This window comes from Orbicella franksi, chromosome 4, assembly GCF_964199315.1.
Source record: "Orbicella franksi chromosome 4, jaOrbFran1.1, whole genome shotgun sequence".
NCBI lineage: Eukaryota > Metazoa > Cnidaria > Anthozoa > Scleractinia > Merulinidae > Orbicella > Orbicella franksi.
The window spans coordinates 18,107,201-18,134,268 of record NC_138148.1 but is presented as its reverse complement, the minus strand read 5'-3'; the positions used below and the strand labels follow the sequence as shown (position 1 = coordinate 18,134,268).

The 27,068-nt window shown below is 39.0% G+C and overlaps 2 protein-coding genes across 2 annotated transcripts in view; one reads left to right on the top strand and one right to left on the bottom strand.

Moving 5' to 3' along the window:
- The window catches only part of LOC145484714 (uncharacterized), a 256,461-nt gene that overhangs the window by 220,808 nt on the left and 8,585 nt on the right, over positions 1–27,068 (top strand). The gene's annotated exons all lie outside the window — the stretch shown is intronic.
- Positions 12,185–27,068, bottom strand: part of LOC145484874 (sodium channel protein 1 brain-like) — a 28,809-nt gene continuing 13,925 nt past the window's right edge. Inside the window, exons 11-23 of the mRNA XM_081463507.1 lie at positions 26,860–27,033; positions 25,997–26,341; positions 25,013–25,289; positions 24,197–24,420; positions 23,049–23,222; positions 22,461–22,571; positions 21,493–21,762; positions 19,911–19,964; positions 19,309–19,446; positions 18,334–18,447; positions 17,721–17,859; positions 16,955–17,086; positions 12,185–16,334 (exon numbers count right to left, since the gene is read on the bottom strand). Of these exons, the coding sequence (XP_081319633.1) occupies positions 15,415–16,334; positions 16,955–17,086; positions 17,721–17,859; positions 18,334–18,447; positions 19,309–19,446; positions 19,911–19,964; positions 21,493–21,762; positions 22,461–22,571; positions 23,049–23,222; positions 24,197–24,420; positions 25,013–25,289; positions 25,997–26,341; positions 26,860–27,033 (3,072 nt within the window). The 3' untranslated portion in view covers positions 12,185–15,414. The remainder of the gene's footprint in view (positions 16,335–16,954; positions 17,087–17,720; positions 17,860–18,333; positions 18,448–19,308; positions 19,447–19,910; positions 19,965–21,492; positions 21,763–22,460; positions 22,572–23,048; positions 23,223–24,196; positions 24,421–25,012; positions 25,290–25,996; positions 26,342–26,859; positions 27,034–27,068) is intronic.

The following is a 27,068-nucleotide window of genomic DNA, read 5'->3' as shown; positions in this document are numbered from 1 at the left end:
GAAAACATGGCGGATTTGCCTTGATATTGAGTTCTGTCAGTTGAAAAATGGCTATAGCTCACTTACGAGCTCGGGCACCCGAAATTTTTTCTAGTCATTTTAATCAACTAATCATTAGCTTTGCGTGAGAAAAGACTGATCTGATTTCTATTGTTGAAAATTGAATAATAAGGAAAATAGCAGCTTCACTGTAGTCTTTTCTATTTTGCAGTTTGATAGCAGTGGCAAGCAATTTGGTTCCAATAATTTAACAAGGATTCAGCTCTCTGTCAAAATCAAACTTAAAAAGTTTATTTGTGTCCGACACAAGTATTGACTGTAGTTTGAGGCGTGTTTTCATGAACCTGGGCTCACAAAGAGTTTACAATAACTTGGAATGCGTTCCTGTAATAATTAAATAATGCAAAAATGGGACATTTTCAATGCCTCACTGCTCCTTAAGGAGCAGGGGTACCCCCCCTTTTTATTTTATAATTAAAGTTCTCATATGATAAATATTTAGTGGAGAAAGTTTGAACAAAAAATCCATTGACAGTTTTATTTCAGGGGAATTACCCTAATCAGAATGTAGGCCTCCTATAAGAAAATCAGGAGAAACCAGAAATGACATATTTTTCAGGCTTGTTATTTTGGATGCCCATATATCTTATCACCAAAGTTTAGCGTCCCTGTACAGGGCAACGCTTAATATAATAACATCAAGGAAAAAATACTATGAGGCTTGAGGCTTTCTGACTTCGCAGAAACTTCGTCAAAGAAACCATCCAGCTCATTTCTGGTAAAATTCCTGAGATGGTGTCTACATAAAAAAATTGCCATCGATTCCAGCACGCTGATTGGCTGAGAGCTCGTCAATTAATTCCAAAGAATGCAGAAAATAGAAATCGAGTGTAAAAAATTGAAATTGAGGGCAGAAAGTTTAAATTAAATTGCATGTTTATTATTAACAAGTCAAAAAAAAAAAAATCGCTTGCTATTTGAAATAAATAAGTTTCGTGAAATTTTCAGACTACAAATTGCACTCGCCCTACGGATTCTTTGAGAATCAACTTTTGCTTATTTATATTAAATGACCCTCGAAATCGCTTGATTACTTTAACAAATGTTATAATTGAAATCCCTAAAATTTGTTGCTTCGTTGGGCGACTTAAGGAGAATAACGACACAAACGTTTTTCACGTTTCCCGCCGTAGCGCATTATATTAACTCTTAAAATCATTCGGATGAGATTTGAAATCGCAGAATGTAAACCTATAGTTTGTGTGAAGAACAAAATTGTGCAGCTGATATTAATTTTATTGAGCATCTTCCGATAGCGCATTATATCGAAAACTGCAGAATGTAGACCTGTATTTTTTGTCGAGCCGATATTAAGTTTATTGAACTGGTGTTCCAATTGTCAGAGTATGAATAACTCATTACTCGAAAAACTTGGTCGCACACAAAGCTGCAACGCAATGTTCATCTGCAAAATAATTCATTTCGTTTTATTTTAGTGTTCTCTAATTAATGATATCACTTCCGCTTGCGTTTGACAATCAATTTTGTGATAATTAATGCAGTTTATATCACCTGGTCTCTCTCAGTACCTTCGTCCAAGCGTCTTTTAATAATTTGGAAATTCGTTTACACGTGACGTCATCACCTTATCTGTGTACAACGTTTCAGCTAATAGCTTGTTTCGTCTGGAAACCAGCGCAATTTGAATTTCAGAGTTATGATGGTGCGTGACTAAAGCTACGATCGCGTTTGTTGAAATGTATATACTTATCTCGGGATTTTAAGCCTTCTTCTCAGAGGTTAATTAGCATTAGGAAAAATGCTTATTTAATTGTTTGCTTGTTCAGTTCAGATAATCAGTCGTCCAGATATCCAAAGTAAGTTCCAGGTGTTTACACTATTTTGCGGCCGCCATGTTTGTGTACAACGGAGGTACACAAACATGGCGGTTCCATACTAGGCTCCGTAAATTTGTGCAAAATATTTGGACGAATATTTGAAGTTTGGGAAAACAAACAGACCTAAAACTTAACCTATAACATAAAAATTTCTGGACTTTGTCCAATGAATGGTTTTCGAATTATGAAAATTTTGATTTATGAAGAATAGTCATATTCAAGGCCTCAAAATCTCACTTTATATCGCCATTTAAAGCTACGGGTCGTGGTTTGGCTATTCCAGCGGTGTTTGGTAATGAGGCTGTTAATGAGGCTGTTAATAAGGGTGTTAGTGAAGCTGTTGATGAGACTTTTAATGAGGCTGTTGATAATAGTATTAATGTCAGTGAGAACGTGACATCTAAAACAGCAGTTGAAAACCTGATCGGTATCTGCTTTTGCACAGAACTTGAACCTATTTCAAAGCCAGACAATTATTTCTTTAATCACTGTTGCAGGTTTGCCTCATTAGTGAGAAATGGGCCATTGACATTTAAATCTTTTTTTTGTCTTTTCAGTCGTTTATTCCCTAATGTAAGTAACGTGAAGAATGAAATAACACTGATTATTTTTGTCTTGTTTACATGATTTTTCCAATATTTCCAAACTGGAAACTACTAAAAAAATCTTTTAAATAGAGTCCTGAGCTTTTCCTTTGAAGTCTCACCTTGTCCACCTTACCATATTCTAGAATTTTATTAGTTTAAAGGTTCCCTGAAAATTTTTGAAAGGTGCGTTCGATAGATAGGAAATAGAACAGAATACTGACATCATTAGTTGAAGTCTGTATACTGCCTTTTGTAAAAATAATATATAGAAATCCTTTATAAACCAATTTAAAACGTTCCCTGAAATGCTTTGAAAAGTACGATCGACAAAAACTAACTCTATGATGACAAAAATCCCTTAATTGTCTGTTTCACAACTTGTCTCAGTTCTTTAATCTTCCAACAGTAAATAACCGGATTTAAGGAAGAATTTAAATATACCAATGTGATTGAGCAATGGACCACAAGAAAAGTCACTGACAGAAGTCCAGAGTAAGCCCACAACGCCACTACTATTCCATAAGGGAGATAGCAAGCGACTAACACCAACTGCACGCACAGAGCACTGGACACTGCCTTTCTGTATCGCGCTATGTTCAGTGGAAGTGTTCGGCTCGGTTGTCCTTGTTGAAAAGCGTTTTGTACTTGGCTTTGGTGATGACGCAGAGCGAAGAAAATCCACGTGTAAGAAACTATCGACATTGTTAAAAGCAACGATATGAATATGATGGCAGCCCGTATGGTAATATTGTAACTCAAAAAGTACATTGCTCCAAAAACAGGAGCTGAAACCCAGATGCTGCATACAAGCACTTTTGTTCGCCTCAGAGTTACAACTTGTTTGTACTTTAATCTCAGTAGCAGGGCGAGCAGTCTGTCCACGCTTATTACAGTCAAGGTGGGTAGAGACACCGCGCCTAATATCGAGCCCACTGCGAAACTTGAGACCACTGCATAGCGGCAAATCTTCCAGTTTTCCGTAAGTAAGAGTATCACATAGACAATGTAGAGAGGTTGTGCAATAACACCAACACAGAGATCAGTGACTGCCAGATTCCGAAACAACAGTTTGGACTGCGGATGAAGAGAAGAAACCTTGTTAAGGGCGACTAGGATTAGAGTGTTGCCTGCAGTTGCGATAAAAGCCAAAAATACGTTGAAGACCAGAAGACCTGTTAACTGGTAGGTTATTTCTGCAGTCGAGCCAATCGAACATAGAACATCAAATACACTCTGGCTTTCGCCTTCAGTATGATTTGACATCGGCATTTTCGAGCAGTGTCATATCCTAGGTTTTTTCTCAAAGACTGAGGTTTCTCTTTCTTTCGTGTTTCTTATGAAGGTGTTCAGAACTGCACGGAAATAGAGCTGTCTATTAACTAACGAAATGACTAGAGTAAAGCAATTAAAGTACACGCACTGTCAAAACTTTAAACGAAACAAAGCTAAAACGAAGTGAGATTTTTTTTTTCTTTGAAGGCAAATTCTTTTTCGTCAAGTGTGTCTTGTCAAACGTGATTAGAAATGAAAAATGGGCGGAAGGATATGAGATGCTCATTCCTACAAAAGAACAATTGCTTCCTCTTGCCATTATTGAAGGATGTGATATTTATCTTTTGTCTAATGAACTTCTCAAGAATAGGAGGAAACACTCTTCCACGCCTTTTTTAGGTAAACATGTTTCACTAAAATGCTTTCATTCAAATGTAATAAATCACATAACGGGCGTCTGTAAGAAGTTATTTAAGCTTTCAGAGAAGTCCTCCGTCTTGTTTATTGATGGCCTAAATGCTAATAAGGGGATTATCCGTTCTTATAAACAAATTCCTGGTGCTTGCTAAAAGTTGTCTTCTGCATCCCTCTTCCACAGTATGGCAAAACAGCTTTGCCCAGACTTAGCTCATCTATACCCATACTGATTGGACAGTAGTTCAGACTTTTCTCATCGTTTCCCACTGATTGGACAGTAAAATATATGTTTTTCAATTAAAATCGAGACCTGATGTTGATCGAGATAAAACCATGCATCGGGGAGAAAAATGAGCGCATATTTTATTACCTTAACTTTCTAGCTGTATTCGCCCCCCCCCCCCCCCTCCCCAACAAAGCCTTCAAACTCTTTTCTGCTTACCAAGCGGTGTCAAAGTTAATGAATCTGGCAACGGCGCGTGTGAAACCATCGAAGCAACCACTTTTACTTTTGGGTTACGTGTTGATGTCAGACGGAGCGTCTTGATTGGCCCTTGTACCTTTGGTATCGAAATAACATCGCGACTTACCACGTCAAATGCATGGGCGCTTCATTTGGTGTTTTTGACTTATCCATGGCTATTTACGAGGGAAATTTATCTCGGAAAATGTCGGTCACGCACATTAAGTGCAATTTCCCGTGGCAAAACGGTCATTTATCACGATAAAAGTACCCCACGTAACCAGACATATTGCTTTTCAGTGAAACAACTATGGAAATAGTCTATCAATGAGAGGAAACTTTATTTTACTTCGTGATCAAGCTGCTGATTCTCATAGAAGCCATGAGATGACGCGACAAGCCAATGACAGCGACTAAAAATATTAAAGCACAGGCTTAGCACCGCACACAAAATCCTCAGAGCAAAGGGACGAAAACATTTCGCGCTAAGAAAGTTTCAAGAAAGGAAAAGAATAGGTTATCGGTGAAAGGCAGAAATTATATGATTAATTTCAAAATATTCTGGTAGGAAATATAACTAGTAGTGTAAATCCTTAATTGCTCGAACTTTCATACAATTGCTCATTTATTATATGACTGAGAAAATTGCAAACGCGCGCGTTAATTTGCATTGCGGTGCAAAGTAAAAGTTAACGATCAGTTGGCCTGCTCTCAGCCAGTCACAACGAAGTACTTTTCTTAGCCACATAATAACACTCAAAATCACTTGATTACCTTTTCAAATGTAATAATAAATGTCCCTAAACAATGTATTTCTTCATGAGCCGAGTTTAGAAGAATAATGAGAAAAACTATTTTAGATCTCCCGATAGCACATTTTATTTCCTTTTACAAATCATTTAGATGCGATCTCAAACTGCAGAATACAGACCTGTATTTTGTGGGATAATTAAGTAGTGGAGCCGATATTAGTTTTATTAAAGTGTTGTTCCAGACTGTCAGAGTATGATGGTGTCATTACCTGAAGAAATTGGTCACACACGTACAAAGCTGCACTATTACATAACAACGTAAAAACGCGATTTTCATCTTTAAAATGAATAATTTTGTTTTATTATAGTCTCCTTTCATTACCAACAACCCTTTCACTGTCAATTTAGTTGAAAAAGATTATATTGGCTGGTCTTTTCAGTATTTTCAACCAAGTTTATTTACTTATTTATTATTTTTTTAAATGGCGAGAATGTGAAAGTAGTAACATAATCACGTTCCTATCTGAAGAAACCTCAGTTTTCACAACCAGTAAAAGGGCATGGCTTGGCAATTCAAGCGGTGTTTGGTGATGAAGCCGTTAATGATAGCGGTTTTCGTCAGTTAAAACATGATATCTGAAACAGCAGTTAAAAGCCTGACCGGAACCGGCTTTTGCACGGAACTCGAGCCATTTCAACGCCAGTAAATTATTTCTTTCATTACCGTCGGTTTAATGTCGAAGATAAATTTAAAGCTCGGTTTATCAGTTTTAAAAATGGCCATCGACATAAATCGATTTCTTTTTTCAGTTGTTATTTCTCTCTCTGATGTAAGTGATGTGAAGAATAAAAAAAAACGTGCTTATTTTTTTTTTTGAGGCAACGCGTTTGCAAGAGGACTTCATCAGCAGTAGTCTATATATATTGGCTTGCGCAAAATGATTTTTTTTGCTATATATGAGATTCTATCTAAACCATTTTAATAAGTTCCACAAAAACTAACTCGATGAAGACAAAAATTCCCTAATTGTCTGTTTCACAACTTGTCTCAGTTCTTTAATCTTCCAACAGTAAATGAATGGGTTTAAGGAAGAATTCAAATACACCAATGTGATTGTACATTGAGCCACTAGAAAAACGACTGACGGAAGTCCAGTGTAAGCCCACAAAGCCACTACTATTCCATAGGGGAGATAACAAGCGACTAACACCAACTGCACCCACAGTGAACTGGACACTGCCTTTCTGTATCGCGCTATGTTCAGTGGAGTTGTTTGGCTCGATTGTCTTTGAAAAACGTTTTGTACTTGGCTTTGGTGATGACGTAGAGCGAAGAAAATCCACATGTAAGAAAATATTGAAGTTGCTAAATACAACGATACGACTATGATGGTGCCTTGTAGGGCTATATCGTAATTTAAAAAGTACATTGCTGTAGCAACAGCAGCTAAAACCCAAAGGTTGCATACAAGCACTTTTGTTCGCCTCAAAGTTATAACTTGCCTGTATCTCTGTCTCAACAGCAGGGCCAGAAGTCTGTCCACGCTTATTGCAGTCAAGGTGGGTAGAGACACCGCGCCTAATATCGAACCCACAGCAAAACTTGCGACTAATGCATGGCGGCAAATCTTCCAGTTTTCCGTAAGTAGAAGTGCCACATAGCCAATGTAAAGAGGTTGTGCAATAACACCAACACAGAGATCAGTTGCTGCCAAATTCCGAAACAACAGTTTGGATGATGGATGAAGAGAAGAAACCTTGTTAAGGGCCACGAGAATCAGAGCGTTTCCTACAGTTGTGGTGAGAGCAATAAATACGTTGAAGACAACAAGACCTGTTAACTGATAACTTATTTCTGTAGTCAAGCCAGTTGAACAAAGCACTTCAAATACTTTTTGGCTTTCGCCTTCAGTATGATTTGTTATCGACATTTTCTAGCAGTTGAATATCCTCAATTGTTCCTCAGAGAGATCTCTCTTTCTTGCGCGTGACTGTGATATTATTGATGAACACCTGGCTTATAACTTTCTCCGGTCACCTATATATTTCCCCAAAATATGCAAATTAGGAATCAGAAAAAAGTATAAGCTTAACGACGTGATCAACCTTTGGCGCTATTTCTTATAAAGGTGCACAGAGCCCTATGTAAATAGAACTGTCTATAGGCTATCGAAAAGACTAAAGTAAAGTTCTACACTGCTATGATGTCAAACTTAACCTCAAACTAAACAAAGCGAAAACGAAGTGAGACTTTTTTCTTAAAAGGAAATTGTTTGTCTTCGAGTGTGTCTTTCCCAAACGTGATCAAAACTCTTTAAACATATAGCTGGCACATTAAATGTTGCCATTGGCTATCAGAATTGACTTTGTGCAGCTGTTAAAATGAACAAAGCACGGAAGGATATACGATCCTCTTTCTTAAAAAGAACAATTGTTTACTTTTGCCATCATTGATGGATGTGCTATTTGTCTTTTCTATAAAAAACGTCTCTAGAATATGACATGAACATGTTCTAATAAGTGCTTTCATTAAAATTTCATGTGTTACATAACGGGCGTGTGCAAAAAAGTATTCAGATGGTAAAATAAGCGCTTTGGATCATGTCTTCAAACCTGTCTATATCAAGCGCCAGATGACGTCCATTTGTGTGATTAAGGAAATGAGTCCTTTGTTCTTATTTTAATTAAGACTTGATGTACTTTTAAGCTTTAGGGTGCGCAATGAAACGAAAAATTATGTCGAGAGCTTATTTTCCATTTTTGATCAAGTACACCCAAATCATCTCAAAAGATCATTGTTTAGCCTTTATTAAAGACGCCCCCGCCGAAAGAAAAGTGGGAGAGAAAGCTCTCTCACAGATTTCTTTTTCTGGAAATGGAGGCTGGAGCACAGGTTACCATTAGTGTTTTTCTTAGCAAAGGAAGTTCCCATTGCCACGCGTTAATATTGTTCTGTTTTTAAGCTCGTTTTCTTTAATAAAAACGTGAACGACATTTTGTCAGTAAAACGTCAATGAATGTTTGCATAGAGTTTTTTGGGAATCTAGTGAGGACTGTTCGCCCTCGGCCAGGATGATATCGTAGAACAAGTGCAAACATTAGGGAATTAAGCATATCAAAGACTCTTTTGAAAAAATGCCATGCCCAATGTGCAGTTATCGACAAAATGATGAAACATATAGTACATAGACGTAACATCAAAGAATATTTATGAAAGGAAAAGTTTTGTCCCTTTAAGCGAATTAAAATTCATTAATTTAACTTGCATAATCTGCCCAGAGTGAACGTGATCAGTGGCAGAATATTTACCCAGTCGCGAAGTGCGAGGTAGATATTCTGCCGAGATTAAATATTCTTTCGAGATTGAAGAGAATAACTATTTGACCACTGTTTTCACTGCTACATGGCGCTCGAAATTAAAATTGTATGGACAATACACGTCCGTACATCATTCTTACGTGAGTTGGTTATGGTTGTGATTGCACCATGACGGGACGCACGGGGCTTCTACTGTAAGTACCGCAGAGAAATGGTAAAGGGAAATGGTAAAGGGAAATTTTCCTAGCATTCCTTACATACTCTCACTAGGCGTTATAATCTGTTTCAGTGACATGTCGATGATATTAAATAAAAAAAATAAACCAGAAAGGGCCAATGGAATATGAGACAAGCTTTAAAATGAAGTCACGATATTGATAGTGCTTTAAAAGTAAATAGTGCGTTCGAGTCATTCCCGATGCTTTCAAATGATGGCGGACTCCACCGACGCCAATAATCTGGAACAAAACAAGGTCATTATATATCGGATCACGTCTAAACACACGTGAAGAAAGACTTGGGCAGGAAAAAAACGTGAGCGGACAAAACCGGGGAATGCCGATAAATCAAGTAATCCCGCAATGATGAACGAATTACACAACATAAACCTTCCTCTGCTTCTCCCCCCGAACCAAGTTCAGATCTACGAAATGAACTTAAAGACACCAAAGTGCCTACGAATGGATGTTGAGCGCGGCGGGCAGACGTAAATGTCTTGTTTACCCAATAAAAGCCATCACAATAAACTCTGAGCCTGCATCGAGATGCTTGTCCGGAAGTAAAGGAGCGTTTGATTAATCAATCTAACACAGACCTTAGGTAATAAAAACCCAGATGATCTGGAATACTTGTCTGAGTATGTCGTTGGTAGTGGGAGCCACGTGCAGTATTATCATGCTCGGCAATTGAAGTTATTGTGTAGAAAATATCGCATAATTACACAGCCGAGGACAAAAAAAAAAAACAAAAAAAAAAGGTGCGAGGAGAAACTTAGTACATGGAGCTAAGATAGATTGTCAGTGCTTTAGGTGACCATGCACGGCTACCAATGGCTTGGCCAATGGCTTGGCCAATGGCTCGTATACACAACGAATCGTAAAAGTCCGTAAGTAACGACCTCCGAAAGAAGTAAGCCCACCCCCCATCCCCTGAAAAAAGAGTAACTAAGGTTCAAAAGTATAATTATTTTTCCAATCAATAACCTGAATAACGTACGATAAACTGATGACGATTCAACTAGGAAAGGTATAGCTTATTCCAGGAGGCATCATGAAGCGCCCTGATAAAACAAACCCCGCAAAATTTTCATCAAGTAACAAGAAGGTACTAACAGGACCTTTCCTGAGTTAAATATTTATAAAGCAGACTAATGTAGCAGTGCATCATGTACAGTAAAAATAGTTTAAAGTATCTTACATCACGGTCTACCTGTAAAGTGCCCACCCATGTGCCAGCAACATAAATTTCAACTGGATCGAAGAATTTCTGAACGATTTATAAGAACTCAGTGTTTTTACGAATTACACCCACAGCCTTAGAGGAATACAGCCCTGTTCTCATAGAATTAAAAAAAAAAACACAAAAAAACACAAAAAAACACAAAAAAACACCAGGAAGAGATAAGTGCAGTAGAGGTCATTTCTCGCCCATGTCAACTTTCTTTTCTCTCGTAAGTTCACGCGCGTTTAGAGATGCGGCACACTCGCGTTTTAGGTGCGGCGATCCCAACCGATGCTTACCTAACTTTGTAAAGATGCTACTTTTAGCCCTCCCCCGAATCTACACACGTGTATTTCACATGTGGAAAACTATCACCTTGCAGAGTGTTTGGGTCGAGGGATTCTCGCCCATATCAACTTTCTTTTCTCTTGTAAGTTCTCGCGCGTTTAGAGATGCGTCACACTCTCGTTTTAGGTGCAGGGATTCCAACCAATGGTTACCTAACTTTGTAAAGATGCTACTTTTAGCCCTCCCCCAAATCTACTCACGTGTATTTCACTTGTGGAAGTCTATCGATTTCGACAGTGGTTGGGTAAGAGATTCTCGCCACTATCAACTGTCTTTTCTCTACTTAGTTCTCGCGCGTTTAGAGATGCGCCACACTCTCGTTTTAGATGCAGGGGTCTCAACCAATGCTTACCTAACTTTTTAAAGATGTTGCTTTTAGCCCTGCCCCAAATCTAAAAACTACTTAACTTTTCAAACATGCCACTTTTAGCCCTCCTTCAAATCTACACACGTGTATTTCACTCGTGGAAGTCTGTCGCTTTGGACAATGCTTGGGATGGAGATTCTCGCCCATTTATATTTTTTCCTCTTGCGGGTTTTCGTGCGTTTAGAGATGCGCCACATTCGCGATTTTGGTCTGGTGATTTCAAACTATGCTTACTGGACTTTTTAAAGATGCTACATTTGGCCCTTTCTTAAATCTATACACGTGTATTTCATTTGTGGAAGTCTGTCGCTTTGGACAATGCCTGGGTCCAAGATTCTTGCCCCTTTATATATTCTGTTTACTCGCGTATTTTCGCGCGTTTAGCGATGCGGCACACTCGCGTTTTGGGTGTGGGGATCCAAAACTATTTTTACAGGGCTCTTTAAAAATGCTAGTTCTGGCCCTCCACCAAATCTACACTAACGTATTTCACTTGTGGAAGTCTATCGATTCGAACAGTGGTTAGGTTGGAGATTCTCGCCCAAATCAACTTTCTTTTCCGTCGTAAGTTCTCGGGCGTTTAGAGATGCTCCACACTCGCGTTTTAGGCGCGGGGATCCCAACCAGGGGCTACCTAGGTTTTTAAAGATGCATTTTTTGCCCTCCCGCAAATCTACACACGTGTATTTCACTTGTGGAAGTCTATCGATTTTTGACAATGCTTGGGTAAGAGATTTTCGCCCATATCAACTTTCTTTTCTCTTGTAAGTTCTCGCACGTTTAGAGATGCGCCTCACTCGCGTTTTAGGCTTGGGAATCCCAACCAATGCTTACCTCACCGTTTAAAGATGCTACTTTTAGCCCTCCCCCAAATCTACACACGTGTATTTCACTTGTGGAAATCTATCGATTTGGACAGTTCTTGGGTGAGAGATTCTCGCCCATATCAACTTTCTTTCCTCTAGTAAGTTCTCGCGCGTTTAGAGATGCGCCCGACTCACGGTTTTGGTGTCGGGATTTCAAACTATGTTTACTGGACTTTTTAAAAATGCTAGTTTTAGCCCTTTCTCAAATCTAGACACATGTATTTTACTTGTGGTAGTCTGTCGCTTTGGACAATGCTTGGGTTGGAGATTCTCGCCCATTTATATATTTTTTCTGTCCCGTGTTTTCGTGCGTTTAGAGATGAGCCACATTCGCAATTTCGGTGTCCGCATCTCAAACTATGCTTACTGGACTTGTTGAAAATGAAAGATTTGGCCCTTTCTCAAGTCTACACACGTGTATTTCAGTTGTAGAAGTCTGTCGATTTGGACAGTGTTTTGGTTGGAGATTCTCCCTCATATCAACTTACTTTTCTCTGGTGAGTTCTCGCGCGTTTAGAGATGCGCCCCACTCGCGTTTTAGGTGCGGGGGTCTCAACCAATGCTTACCTAGCTTTTTAAAGATGCTAGATTTGGGCCTTTCTCAAATCTACATACGTGTATTTCACTTGGGGAAGTCTATCGATTGGGACAGTGTTTGGATTGGAGATTCTTGCCCATATCAACTTTTCTTTCTGTCGTAAGTTCTCGCGCGTTTAGGGATGCGCCACATTCGCGTTTTAGGTGTAACCAATGCTTACCTAACTTTTTAAAGATGCTACTTTTACCTCTCCCCCAAATCGATACACGTGTATTTCACTTGTGGAAGTCTACTGCTTTGGACAGTGCTTGGGCTAGAGATTCTCGCCCATATCAACTTTCTTTTCTCTCGTAGGTTCTCGCGCGTTTAGAGATGCGCCACACTCGCGGTTTTGCTGTCGGGATCTTGAACTATGTTTATTGGACCTTTTAAAGATGCTAGATTTGGCCGTTTCTCAAATCTGCACACGTGTATTTCACTTGTGGAAGTCTGTCGCTTTGGACAATGCCTGGGTAAAGATTCTCGCCCATTTATATCTTTTTTTCACTCGCGTGTTCTCTGTCGGGTGTGAATTCAAAATGGCGGCCTGAGTAGGAAATCTGCTTCACAATCTGATGGTTGGTCATTCAACAGGATTGCGTTGAAGAGTGGTATATTTGCTGGTGCAGGTCTTTTAATAAGAAAGACATAGGGAGAACACTGAATATGAAGACAATCATTAAGACAATTTGGGAAATTTACAAAAACCCTTCCATGATCATTGCCCAGGACTAAAGGGTAAAGCAAGGTAAATGGTTAATATGTGTATATCACCCAGAAACATCTTGAGTAAATGTACTATAAAGCACATTGATCGGTGTCGCAAATTATCACTCTTCTCAAAATTAATAATTCAACAAATTTAAACAAAGGAAAAATTTGAAAACACAGCTTCAATTTTAGGGTTAGGCCCGCCGTCCACATAAATCTGGATAACTTGACCACCGAATTGAAAAACGGAGCTTTTCGTAAACGCTCCACAAACAGGAGGAATTTGAAAACGCTGGCTTTTCGGTGAAGTGTAGACAGAAAACATTTTGAAAACGGAGTTTTTCCGAAAACGATGACGTCACGATAATCACGCAATTTTCGTATCCGAGTCTTCCTCAAACATAAATCCAAAATGGCGCCCGAAATGGCGGGAGCAACACTGCATTCAAGGGTTTCCGTCATCGATGTTTGTTGCATTTTCAATTTTCTCTGACGTAGTGTGCACGTAAAACATTTGAGATGTTTTAAGAGTAAAAACCGCCGTTTTCATATTTCTCTGGCATAGTGTGGACTAGAGAGGATATGTCCTAAAACAGCTAGTTGTGGAGATTACGTAATTGATAATGACGTAGAGACAGAAAAGCTATTGTGTAAGAGAAGATTGCGATTATTGCGACGCAGTGATAAAACTGCGTAGCTGATCCACAAAGTTACGTGGTAATAAAAAAAATACACTGTGTCAAGGGCAGGAAGGAAATCCCAGAAGAACATGAAAATCACATATGTTCGCTTCAGGGGGGGAGGGGGGTAAATTAATCAAGAGTCGAAGGCGCTAGTGGTTTGCTTTTTGTTGTTGTTGTTGTTTTGCAGAGGTAGGGGAGATAAGAAAACGCTAGGATCCGTAACGAGCGACAAAAGTAGTTGAGATAGTTGATTGCAACGAGTGCTAATTTAAATATTTCACTTATTCCATTTCAAATTCGGTTTACATTGGGAACCACACCCTCTCCCCCTTTTCAATGTTGTTCAGGAAAGAACCAAGTTTTAGATACAGGAAGTGGGGCAGGGAGGGGGTAGTTTCGTAGAGTTGAGGGGAAAATTTGCCTTAAGCTCTCCAAGCTCTCTCAAGACTTTTGTCGCCCATTGTGGGTACGCCCAATAACTGTAATAATTGCTCATGGACAGAAAATGTTCACCGCTGAAAGGCACGTCCCTGGTAATTCAATTCACCAGTCGAATCTACAGCGCAATACATTTGTTCGTATGTTTCCCCACTTTCGTCCTCGGTAGAATTTAGCACCATTTCCGTTTCGCAAATACTAGCCGTGACCTGGCCGGGGAGGGAAAGCTGTATGCACCGATAAAAATAGCAACGAATAATCGTAACAACTTGTCATTTATAACTTAACTTCCTCTTTGTAAAACTTCCTCAAGAGTCATTCCCAAGTGGACAGGAAGACCTTGAAAATGAAGTTACCTGTAAAGATGCCAGCTGTAATACATACTGACCGATAGGACAGTTATGAATTAAGTCATTATGACATTACTTTATACAACATAAAGTCGACACAATTTCTTGAACATATGAAGAACAAAGGTCTAAGTTACTACTACAAAACATTAGCTCAGTGCACAGTAGGCGGAACTAAGATATGGGACGTAAAATATAGCTCAAGCAAAGAGTCGAAAAAACAGCGAGAAAGAGGAAAAAACGTCCCCGAGGGGAGGAGTGAGGGTCAAAAGCCTTACAAAAAGATTATTGACCAAGCTCAGGAACCGGATGCAGAGATTCACTCGGGGTTCTTCAAAAATGATTTTCTCCACTTATGAACTACAACAAGTTATTGACCTAGTGCGAGGTCCGGATGTCGAAATTTATTCCGAGGTCTTTATTATTTTAACGCTTAAGTGCAAAGAAAAATGTGTAAGGAGGCGTGGGCAATAACCTTGCAAAATAATTTGTATTATGCTTCCAACATAACAAAACGAAAGTGGCTGCTAACAAATGGGGAAAAACGCAAATAATATTGATTGCCCACTTAGAAAGAAACCATCTTTCTCGGTTAACTGGAAATACTGTAGTTATCAATTACGAGCAATATATTCAACACTGTTTAAAATTTCAATCTTTCTTTAAGAGCTAACATTGGCTTCTGCTTCTAAATAAATCAGGCCTAACTGTTATCGATTTCATTCCTCTGGAAAAATCAGCATAGTCGCCATTATTGTGAGGATTTTGTAGCAGTCTCTGGGGCATGTCCAGAACTTGGTTTCTTAAAAAGACCATCCACAAGCCTTGCTCTGTTTCTCAATGACTCATATTTAAGGTAAGCACCCAAACAGCTCCAAACATTCTTGATTTATCGCCTTTCCCCTTGATGCCATTTAATCCTTTGTTTTATACCACTTCAGTTTGCTCACCGCATTGAAATTTTGTTTGCGTGGAGCCAAGCACAGCGATGGAATGCTTCCTTCCTAAAGACTTTGTAAACTGTGCTTCCATTCTGACTGTAATATCCTGGAACACATCTGGCGACTCGCCGTGCTCTTCCAGAATGCACCGCACGAGCGCCTTGAGCAGATCAAAGCAGTGAATGAGTTCGCCGGCTCGTATGGTGATATCTAATTGTCGCAACCGCTCGTCGTTAGGTTTGGGATGCCTGAATGGTTTATCCAGCGCGTCCACAAAGTCCGATAGTTGACTTAGAGGAATGAATTGCTTTCCATTTGGAACAAAGGCAGCCCATTTAAGATAATACCTGTCAAAATCTTCTTTCGTTATGGCAAAATCGTCGTTTTCGTGAGCGCGGTTGACGTTTTCAAGAATTACAGCGATATACATGTTGACAATGATCATAAACACGATAACGATGTAGCTGATGAGGTAGCTGGCAGCTCCGAGAGGAGAACCACAGTTCCCTTTTGGAAAGCCTTCGTAATTTGGGTCGCAGTCCGGTGGTTGAAGCGACAATGAACTCATGACGTCATTCCAGCCCGAGCCAGTGGAGAGACGGAACAGCAGCATCATGGAACTCCCAAACGTTTCAAAATTTACGATGTTATCCAGATTTCCTTGCTTCTTGACTCGACCGAAAGCCGACATGCCTATGATGGCGTAGATGAAAATGACCAAAAATAACAAAGTGCCGATGTTGAATAATGCCGGCAGTGAGATCATCAGTGCAACAAGAAGCTGCCGAATTCCTTTGGCAAATTCAAGCACTCTTAGTAGCCTGGCGATTCTGAAGATCCGCATGACGCGCAGGAGACTGGGATTGACTACTGTATCTTTGACGCTGATTTCGTCAAGTACTACCCCTGTAAAATACGGAGAACTCACTTTCATCACACTCGGTTTTTATAGATAATTATGCGATTGCGAGTGCAATCAAGAATTTACACTACCAGTGAAATTCCAAAATTCTCCCAAAATTGCACGAATTAGGCGAGTGCCATTTGAAGTAATATATCAAACACGGAAGACCGTAATAGATCACGTTTCTAAACACCGAGGAGGAAGTTGAAAATACGACGCGTAGCGGAGTATTTTTGATGAACTTTGTGATGTTTGGAAATGCGATCAAACACTGTCTTGAGTGTTTGTTATATAGGTATCTTCTCAATCGAAACTGAGGAGAAGAAATTAAATTGTAAAAATATGTGCTAATTAAGATTCGACATCTTAACACTGTCACGGTCATGATTTCCTTTTTTTAAACTTGACGAATTACTTATGAGTTTGAAAAGGAATTTTCAAACATCATCGTTAACGATACTGTTTTCATTGATGTGAACACTTTCTCTAGGATCAGCATAAAATGGTTTCGACTGAAAGGTGCTACGCAAACAGCACAATTGGTCTCTCTCTTCCAATTCATATATATAATTGCACATACTTTTATCACTTCATACAACAAATAACTTTACCACCTCCTTACCAATGAGTGATGAAATAACTATGATGAAATCAAATACATTCCACGCCTTCTTAAAGTAATGCTGTCGCAAGGCAATCAGTTTCGCGATAGCTTCAGCTGTGAATATTCCAGTGAAAACCCAGTTTGAGATCCGTGTTAGCCGATCAGGCGATAGTCAAGGAAACTAGCCCTGAGTTCACTTTAATGAACAATGTTATTGTTGAAGAATATTGCATCATTCCGTTAAACATGAAATGGTCCTTTAGACATCTTCTGGCCGTATTTACACTGCTTACAAGAAAGATAACTAATCGTTTGGTGCGGTTGTAACCTCTGGGCTTAGAGCTAAAACCTAGGAAGTACATAACAGAGAGTAAAAGGAGGGGGACTGTAGACGGCCTTAACTGAAAAACCGCTTGGAAATGAACTGACTAGGAATGACTTAAAGAAACTGAGTTGTAAAAAGGTCACTCTGATAAAAAATCTTCATCCATCTACTTGAAGTGCAATGTTCTATGGAGACGTTGGTTGGTTAGGTTAACATAGAAAAGTTGAATGGGGCTAAAAATTCTTTTCGTGAGGAGACATGTTAAACTAGAGGCGGGCGGGGGGTGGGGGTAGGGAGGGCTTAGAAGCGACGTTTTGGACCGGATGTTAACTGTAGCCCATCCATCAGAAAACATATGCGCACTATTTGCGATACAAGATCGAGCATAATAACACGCTTGCTGATATATTGGATAAAATCTACTAGTATACATCACATGTTATATCTTTCAAAGGATATGCAAGATGCTGGAGACCTGGGCCGACTGTCCGTAATGCTGTATCATCATCATCACCATGTTACATATTATCACTGTCAGAATGGCGATCTCAAACTTGTCTCCTGTCACCACGTCGTATAACACGGCACGACATCGATCCTGTTGTAAGTAGGCAATTAAGGTGAGCAGCTTTATTTACAGAGGAAGGAGCATTACAATAGTTATTGATAAAGGAGTGGCCCTCTATCCTAGAACTCTCCCGATCGGAAACCTTCAGAGTCATACGTTCAATATTCAAAATGTTTGTTACGCCTTATGCTATTTAAACAATAAAGTACTTTTTCCATGTTTACATAGGCTCATCTAAACCCTAAGAGGATTTGGCGTTCGGAAAATTCGAGACGGTTCTGCAAACAAGAAGACGCAGTCGAAGGTTTGCATAACTTTCGAAAATTCTCCAAAGTAGATGAGACAATGTAAACACGGAGAACGTTCTCTATTGCTTTTTTGACATATTTCTCAAGAACACGAGCGAATCTAAAACGTCACAGCCGTTTTTACATATACTCTCATCTAAACGCACCCATCGACCAATGACAGCGCGTGTAGTATCTCAGTTGTTTTAAAACATACCTTCGGTCTTAAACCTTTTGCAGGAGGCTTTTTCTTGGCTGCCTCTTTCAGGAAATTCACCCACTTCCTTTGTGTCTCTGTTAGGAACATGCCCATACTGCTTATTTCTTCGTACTGCAAAATTGAACATGGATACGTCAAGTTCTTGAAGACTGCGTTGCATGGACTTTTCGTGGACTATCCATAGTACGCGTTCGATTTGTATAGCGGGTCGTGAGCAATTGCTAATTCCTGCTAAACGTACCCAGTATTTGATGAAAGACAAATGCTTTTATTGAGGATATTCGAGGTAAGGGAGGAGGGCGGGGGGGAATACACACATGCCGGATAATTGAGTAGCGGCGTCCTGTTTTCCTTGTATCAGAAACTTTCCTCGTTGCAACGTGCCGCGCTTGATGGCTTAGAAACCTCAAAACGAATCGAATAGGTTGCCAAGATGATAGTACGCGTGAATTTATTGAAATCTTAAAGGAAGCAATAGGAATTTTAAAAGTAATCTATGCACTCAATTTTGCAGAATATAGTCTAAAGGGTTATGATCATATGAAAATATGTAAAAAGTGCTAAACAGAGAACACCTTAACAATTGGAAAGTTCCTTTGTTTCACTTTTATTCAAACACGTATCTTTCGAAGCCAGAGAAGGCACTTAGAGGATCTCAGTTACGGTATTTTGATTTTCGTTTTTAGTTCTCCTACGAAATGGCTTTTTTTAAAAAAACGGTTTCCTCCAAGTTTTAAATTGGAGGAAACCTGAAAATAGTAGTTTACTAAGATAGAAAAACATCAAAGAGACAATAGTAAACCATAAAGGAGCAAGGATGGTTAAGCATGTTGAAGATTGACATAGTTGTGTACAAACGACGAAATTGAAATTTACGGCTAATCTTTTCAAGATGCGCAAAGCGTGACGTAGCTCCTTCAAGTCCTATTGACATTTTTACTTTACTTATTCGATTGGGTCATTGACACGTACCTTCTTCTTCAAGGAGTTGAAGTTGTCAATGACAACACCGACGAACAGATTGAGGACAAAGAAAGAACCAAGAATGATAAATGCTACAAAATAGATGTACGCGATCATGTTGCTATTCTTCTGTGGCTGCTCGTCAAGCTGAAAAAAGGAGAAGAGCATCGTCAGTGAAAAAGGAAGGGGCTAGATTGAATCAACATACTATGATAGTCTCTTGGGTGAATGCAACTTATATTAATAATGATCAGTTTGCTTCAGACGCTTCCTTCAAAAGCCAGGAGATAAATGTCAAGCTTTGTTATAGACCCTATACATAAATGGCTGCCAATTAAAAATTATTTTACAAGTATTAAAATAAGCCCAACTAACCTTGTTTTTGAGTTGATAAATCAAAAGAATTTTTGCTTTCAAACAAGGTTAGTTGGGCTAATTTAAACGCATACAAAAGAATTTTAAATTGGCAACCATTCATGAATCGGGTCTATAACATGTTTTTCCCCAATAGTGTGCAATTTCATTAGCCACTTGCACCAAAAGATGAAACGTTTCCCGCTAGTGAGTAATAGAAGAATAGAAGTATTACAAAATAATACATGATAGTTTACCTCTGTGGAATCAACTGCATTATGCATGACGTCAATCCAGCCTTCAAATGTTGCCTAGAACAGAATATAGAAGGGACAACTTTGGTCCCTATGAATAGGCCTTTTGGAACAGTTGGTCACGTGATCGATAATCTCTAAACTTTTAGATACAACTAAATAAATTTCAGAACTGGAAAGAGCATGTTTTAAATAGCCAGAGCAGCTATTTTCAGACCAATGCCATGTTGATTGAGATTTCATGAAGATGTGAATATTGCAAAAATTGGAAGGTTTTGTACGGAAGTGAGGAAGTTTTGTCCTTCAGAAACCTTTTCCGTTGTTAATCACTAAAAAAGGAAGCTACTGGCAAATAACTACATGATATAGAAAGAAGGATAAAATATTAGGAAAGAATGGAAAATTCTAGGCTCTTAAACAAAAGACAAAGATTTTATGGCAAGTTGAAAACTTGCAAAATTACAAGGATGTGTTTGGAAATAATGAATGGATATAAACCTGAAAATTTGCATGTAAGCTTATTTTAAAATGTTCTTTTCATTTCTGATAGTATTATCTATTACCAGTGACTAAATCAGTGTGTTCATTTTCATCTATTTTACTTACTTGGTTATCCATCAATTGAAGCATCCATGAAATAATCATTGAAAAAAGTGGAATGCATCTTCACTCGACATAAGCAATAAAATTAATTACCTGATATGCTGCGAGAGCTAATAGGTTTGCGACTTCCGGCATGCTTTTCAATATAATTTTGCATTCGAGAAATGCAATCTACGTTTTGTTTCACAATGTAGATTGGCAAAACAAACAGGATTTCTACAGTGGAAAAACAAAACGTAGTTTGCATGACAGAAAAACTGAACATTTTAATGCGATCAAGAGTAGCCGTCATGCATCTACCATTGCAGACCACGTCACGTCAACTGTTCATAACTTAGACAACTTAAAATAGGGCTCACTTTGACATATTAGGAAAAAGATGGTCAGATACTCATTGTAATATAAAGAAAACTCTGCTAATTAGGGAATTGAAACCTTCCCTAAATTCTAATGTCAGCAGCGAAAAGCTTTATCCTTATTAGTTTGCATCTTTTAATATGCAATTTTTTTTCAGCTTCTGTCATTTTTATTGTTAATTAGTTACTTATCTTAAATTCAGTTGTTATTTCTATTCTCAACGGTCACTTCTGAAGATAAATGTCGAAATATACGAAACGTCAAGTAGAAAGATAAAGTGTCGTATTCACAAACGCACGGCATTCTTATAGTCTTAAGTAAGTTTTAAGCCAACAATTTGTGTCTCACACATCTCGTAAGGTTAGCATGTCGCTTGTGATGGAAAATATAAACTATGGACAGATTTGACTAATGTGTTTACTTGTTGCCAATCAATTGAGGTCATATGATGATTCATTTGGGAGGAGGTTACAATTGTTCTGTTTGTACACCCTCCCTAGTTGTATGTGGCAAATTGCACAATTGTGACCTCCCAAATGAATTGTCACGTGATCTGAATTGGGTGGTAACAAGAAATGTACACATGTTAGTCGAATCCGTCTATTGCCGTATGAAACATACGTACCACCAGAAAGAGTGCGAGAAAGCCATTGAGAACGTTATCGAAATTCGCCTCAGAGTTCTTCCAGACGTACTTTTCCGGGAAACGAAGACATTTTGTTTTGTTTGGAACAACGCTGGCTGGTACCCTTTCGCCTTCATGATCCACACATGCTTGGAACTTGCCAGAAAACAACTGGACACCAAGAATGCTGAATATTAACCAGAAGAGAAGCGACACCACAAGAACATTGCCGATACCTGGAATGGCTGCGAATAATGCGTTGATGACAACCTGAGTGTGTTAAAATGACCGGTGATTGGACGTAAAAATGGATGTAAGCACAAATGGTGCTACGTATTTTTTTACAAGTCAAGTAAAGAAATGTACTGTACATACATACATTACTTTATTTACCCTGGGATTTCAGAGTAGCTTATGCAGCTAATATCTCCGAGCATTTAACCATCAGATCATCGCACCGGGAACTAAGTCCCCTACTCTTTTCGATCATTGTGTGGGTTCTTTTACGTCCCACAGAATTAATTATCAAGAGTTGCGAGACTAAAAGAACACAGTTTGTTGCTAAGCAAATGCTTACTTTTACGAGCGCGTGTTATCCAAGAATGGATCGCGGGGCGCATAAATTCATCAAAAGAGTCTTAAAAGAGCCATTATGATGAATACTTTATTGAAATGGCTTGTTCGGTCTGTATTGGGGAATAAATAGGGAAAATGGCCTTATCTATAAAACCAGCAGCAGCTAAAAAAGAGGTAATTCTAGAACGGGAAAATCCCCCCACTCTAGATAAACTACAATCATTTGTTTATCATTCTCGTAGATTTAAAACCCTATTTGTGGTAAGACTCCTTTTTAAAATACTGTGACAGAAAAAAAACTGTACATGTTCAAACCAGTTCGTTCACTTAACTAATTAAATCTACTTAATTCAACAAATCAGTCGGACTGGTGAAAATCTCATGTCATGTACCTTCATTCCCTCCATACGGGATATGGCTCGGAGAGGCCGTAGTGCCCTGAGGGTTCGAAGAGATCGAAACACTGACAACTGTTTGTTCTCTGACAAACAAGCCAAGGAAATCTGTAAAACAAAACAATACATCTTCTTTTCATTTCACTTTCCTATTCACTTTAATCCGTAAAAAGAACACTGCGAATATGAAGTTCTTTAAAGGCAGTCCACTACGGCTACGGCTACGCGAACGTCAACAAACAAGAATAAATAGGCCATTTCCAAGTTGCCGCCGTTTACATTTGTTTCAAAACGAGTCTTCGGGCGAAACCATTCATATGATAATGCATTCCTCCTACGGTTTGCATGAGGACTCGTTTTGAAACAGAGGCACAAGGTGTCCTATTGAGCAGTACAATGGCTCTTCAGACGCGTTGTACATGTTCCTCTCGTAACTCTCGTGGTGTCCTACGAAACACAACACTGAACTAGAAATGATGATGGCTTTGCGAATGTCAACCACGCGGAGTTTGGATGTCTAAAACTCGACTAGAGGATATTTTTGTCAGATCATTTGTGCAACCGTTTGTGCAGGGTTCTACTCACCGCCACGATAAAAGCGTCCAAGCAGTTCCAAACTGAAGAGAAGTATTTGACAACACCTAGACCGAGAATCTTAAGAATAAACTCCAGCGAAAACACAGCAGCGAAGAAATAATTTAGAATGTTTAATGTCTTTTCAAGGAGTGGCCTCTCGGGAAGGTGAATGTCCTCAAAAATCTGAAAAAAGTAAAGTGTTCTGGCATTAGTTTTCTCAATTTCAAGTCGGAGTTGATCGATAAAGAGTTTCTCTATTTCAGTGCATCAACTAAACGTAACTGAAGCAACTTTATTTATGTTTGTTTTGTGACAAAACTAGAAGTTTTTATGAACAAATATTGAACGAACAAAACCAATTTTGCTGTTTTCATACCGAGGAGGACTTGAATTCGGGACTTCGGGACTAACCAAGACAAATCCAGCTGATGGCAGTTAGGAGGATTTGAAATCTGTACCTCGCATTGTAAGTGCCTCCCTCACAGTGTGTCCCTCCACCCACACATATGATTGGGCAGGGTACCGGTAAATTGTTAGGGAAAAGAATGCTGGGAGAAACGTGGGGTTAACCAGGATCCCATGATGGGGATTAAGAAAACGGTTTTGCCTCTTCGGACTATAGGCGAATCTTTGCTGACGTCATTGTTTACATTTTTTCTCATTAACATACGACTTTGCGCAGAGAAGGCATCAAGGCTAGACACAAATTATTGACTTCAAACATTTAAGGAGCTTGTGGAAACTAGTAACTGGTGAATGTTTGGCTCTTTAGGTGTAATATTCGAGGAGAAATTGGCTTTCAAAAATTGCAGAATTTTTGGGTGGCAAGCGCTAATGAGCTCATACATTCTTTATAAAATCCCGCGTCGCGCAAAAAGCGTTAGATTCATCGGGTTTAAATTCTTTGGGACAGTTAATCGTGCTGTTCGCTTTCAATATTCAAAACTAATGTCTTTGTAACTCCATCCGAAACTGTATCACCTATGCTAATTAATGAGGCAAATATTGTAACTAAAGGTCCTCCTATAAGACGAAGCACTGACATTGATTGGCCGGTCTTATGCGTCACCCAGCCTTGATGCCAGTTATTACTTTTACCTCGTGGGACCAATGTTCCGCTGAACTTAAGATCAACGACTATTTCTGAGTTTCCTTACCAGAACAAAGCTACTGAACATTACAGTGAAGAGAATGAACCACTCGAAATACTTGTGCTCTACCACGCATCTGATGCTGCACCGGAATTTAAGCCACTTGAAGTGTTGGTGTGACGACATTGAACACATACAGTACTCAGGCAGACAGTCGTCCACTTCAACAATGTACCTGTTGGGTGTCCTCTTGGGAGATTGGTTATCACTGGCTACGATTTGCGCTTTACCTGAGATTATTAATAGGCTGGCTTTAATTTAATCGATTTACAAACATTTATGTGATTATTTTTGGTAATGTGCGCTCTTGTAATTGATTGGTGCCCAAGATATCACTGTATTAGAACCATTCTCAGGTTAAAATCAATTGAAACCAAAAAAAAATAATTCTTAGCGTCTTAGTTACTTATTGCTGTCCCGTGACCCCAAGCTCTCAAAAAGAGTAAAATGTGACTGGACCGTTTAGAAGTAATGGAAAGTTCTGTAATGTTTAGTGATTTAAAAGAATAAAAAGTTAAAAGTGATATTAATCCGCGATGGTATTACAATATTCTTGTGTTACTTCTATATATATAGTGTTGATTATCCCAAATCACTTTTCGTTCTCGTTTAAATATCAAGTTTTGAGAGTTTAGTACGAATATCTTGTCAAGATAACTTCAATAGCAACATTTTTTTCATCATCATCATTATCATTATCATCATCATCATCATCATCATCATCATCATCATCATTTATTTGCCCTTCTTGCATGAACCACAGAAACTCAAAACTCCCGCACAAGAGGTACTTTCACACAATTCGATCAAACATTTACCTACCTTTTTGGAAATTTCCGGATGTCTCCGTTACTCCTTCTGTAGTCTTTCTACCCACAGGGGTACCCTGTGATGCGACATTACTCTCCAGTAGCTGCACTTCGTATAGTTTGTATCTTTCTTTGAATGTAGCCACAAATAGCCGGGTCTTTTTGGTCTTGGTAAGTTTTTTTAGCATACGTTTCAGCTTGGAATTTTGCCCTTCTTCGTCATCGGAAACGTTCTCGTCGTCTTCAGTGTCAAAAGCACTCAACAAGAGAGCGATAAAAAGGTTAAGAACCTGCAGTGAGAAATGATCATTTTGCTTAAAATTCTTATTTGTCTTGCCCCGTGCCAAATAGTTTCTTTGATATAATGGGCTCCTCGTATCAACTGCGGGAATTTGTCAGAACCAATTTGTTGATGAAATATTTATGCGTTGCTCTGCGAGACAGGTTTGTTTGTCTTACAGTAATACATGCCATAGAAAATACAGCCAATACATTCGACGGTATTACATCCAACCTTCCCATCATGCGCCTCGCGTATGTCTCATTGCTTGTGTTGGCCACTGTACTTTCTATGGCATGGTATAGAACAGTTATGCAATGCTCTGATCTCTCGTGGTACACCATGGAATATCCCACTTGACACTTGTAGTTTCATGGTATACACACTCGTCTAAAGCCTCTTGAATGTACCGAGATCTAGAATATTTCATTGACACGTGGGATATTGCACAGTATACCACTCGAAAGTCTTGCATAACTAGTATATATTTTTAAAGACCGTCGTTCAACAAACGCATATCTCCCAGAGGTGTGTTACGACGAACGGAGCCTACAAAGGAGATTATTTGCTAGTGAAGAATGTTAAGGTGACCATCGTGGATGAGATGTCGAGTTCTCCCTTCCTCGAGGCTAGATCTTTCTAAGATTTTTTATATCACGGTTCGTCTGATTTCTAAGCTACATATGAGCAATGCTATATAGAAATAGATATACTCACAATAAAGTTACCAATAACGAAGGCCGGTAAAAAGAACAAAATGGCCATCGGGTTGGTGGCCCTCATGCAGTCCCAGAGAGGCTCGATCCATTCCCCACACAGCACTCTGAACACCATCATGAACGCGTGCCAAAAATCATTGAAGTTCCAGCGAGGTACACCGTCTTTTCCAAACTTGTCCTCCGTGTAAGCATCACCAAATACCCTCATTCCGACCACGGCAAATATGTAGATGATGACACCGAGTATGAGGGTGATGTTTCCAACAGGACCCACACTCTTGGTTATGGCTGCGACCAGTTTGGCCATGGTCTTCCAGGATTGGGCAAGGTTTAGTACTCGGAACTTAGAAAGAAGAAGAAAAAAAAAAGCTTAAAAAAAGAAGTCAAAAAAAGAAAAGGTAGGATTTTAATTGACACTTGTTCACAAGTAAACTGAGACAAATTCAGGGAATGCCAAATTATGCATTAAAAGATTTGGTCCATTTCAGATCAATAATAATAGCCATTCCAAGTTTGTTTTACTTTCAGATACGACCTTATGCAATACCTTTCATTCGACAATTTGTTTTACTTGCAAGTTCATTTTCACATAATTTTTGACCAAGGCTTCATTTTGAAACAGAAACACGAACTAACTCCAGAAATGGACGCCTGCTTCTTCAGAGAATTTCAATCTGCAAGAATGATCTCTGAAAATGTTCAAAATAATCATAGCCAAATTTAGAAAGTCTGCTTACATTCAACATACCATCCTATCTTTTGTTAAGGAGTAGTGTACAAAATCAAAGCATTCTTTTTGATAATCGTATGATCTTCTTTTGCTTGGGTAACAACTGAGGACAGTGCCAGTAAGTTAATTACCAGTCTCAAGCTACGGAAAATACTGAAGCTTCCACCAGACGCTGTAAGATACCCAGCAACACTTGCAATCACAATGACGGCGTCAAACACGTTCCACCGGCTCTTGACGTAAGTCAGCGGACCAAAGGCGATAAGTTTCCATATCATCTCTATCACAAAGATTATCGTGAACACCTTCAGAGTATAATGCAAATTTGTATAAGTGAAAC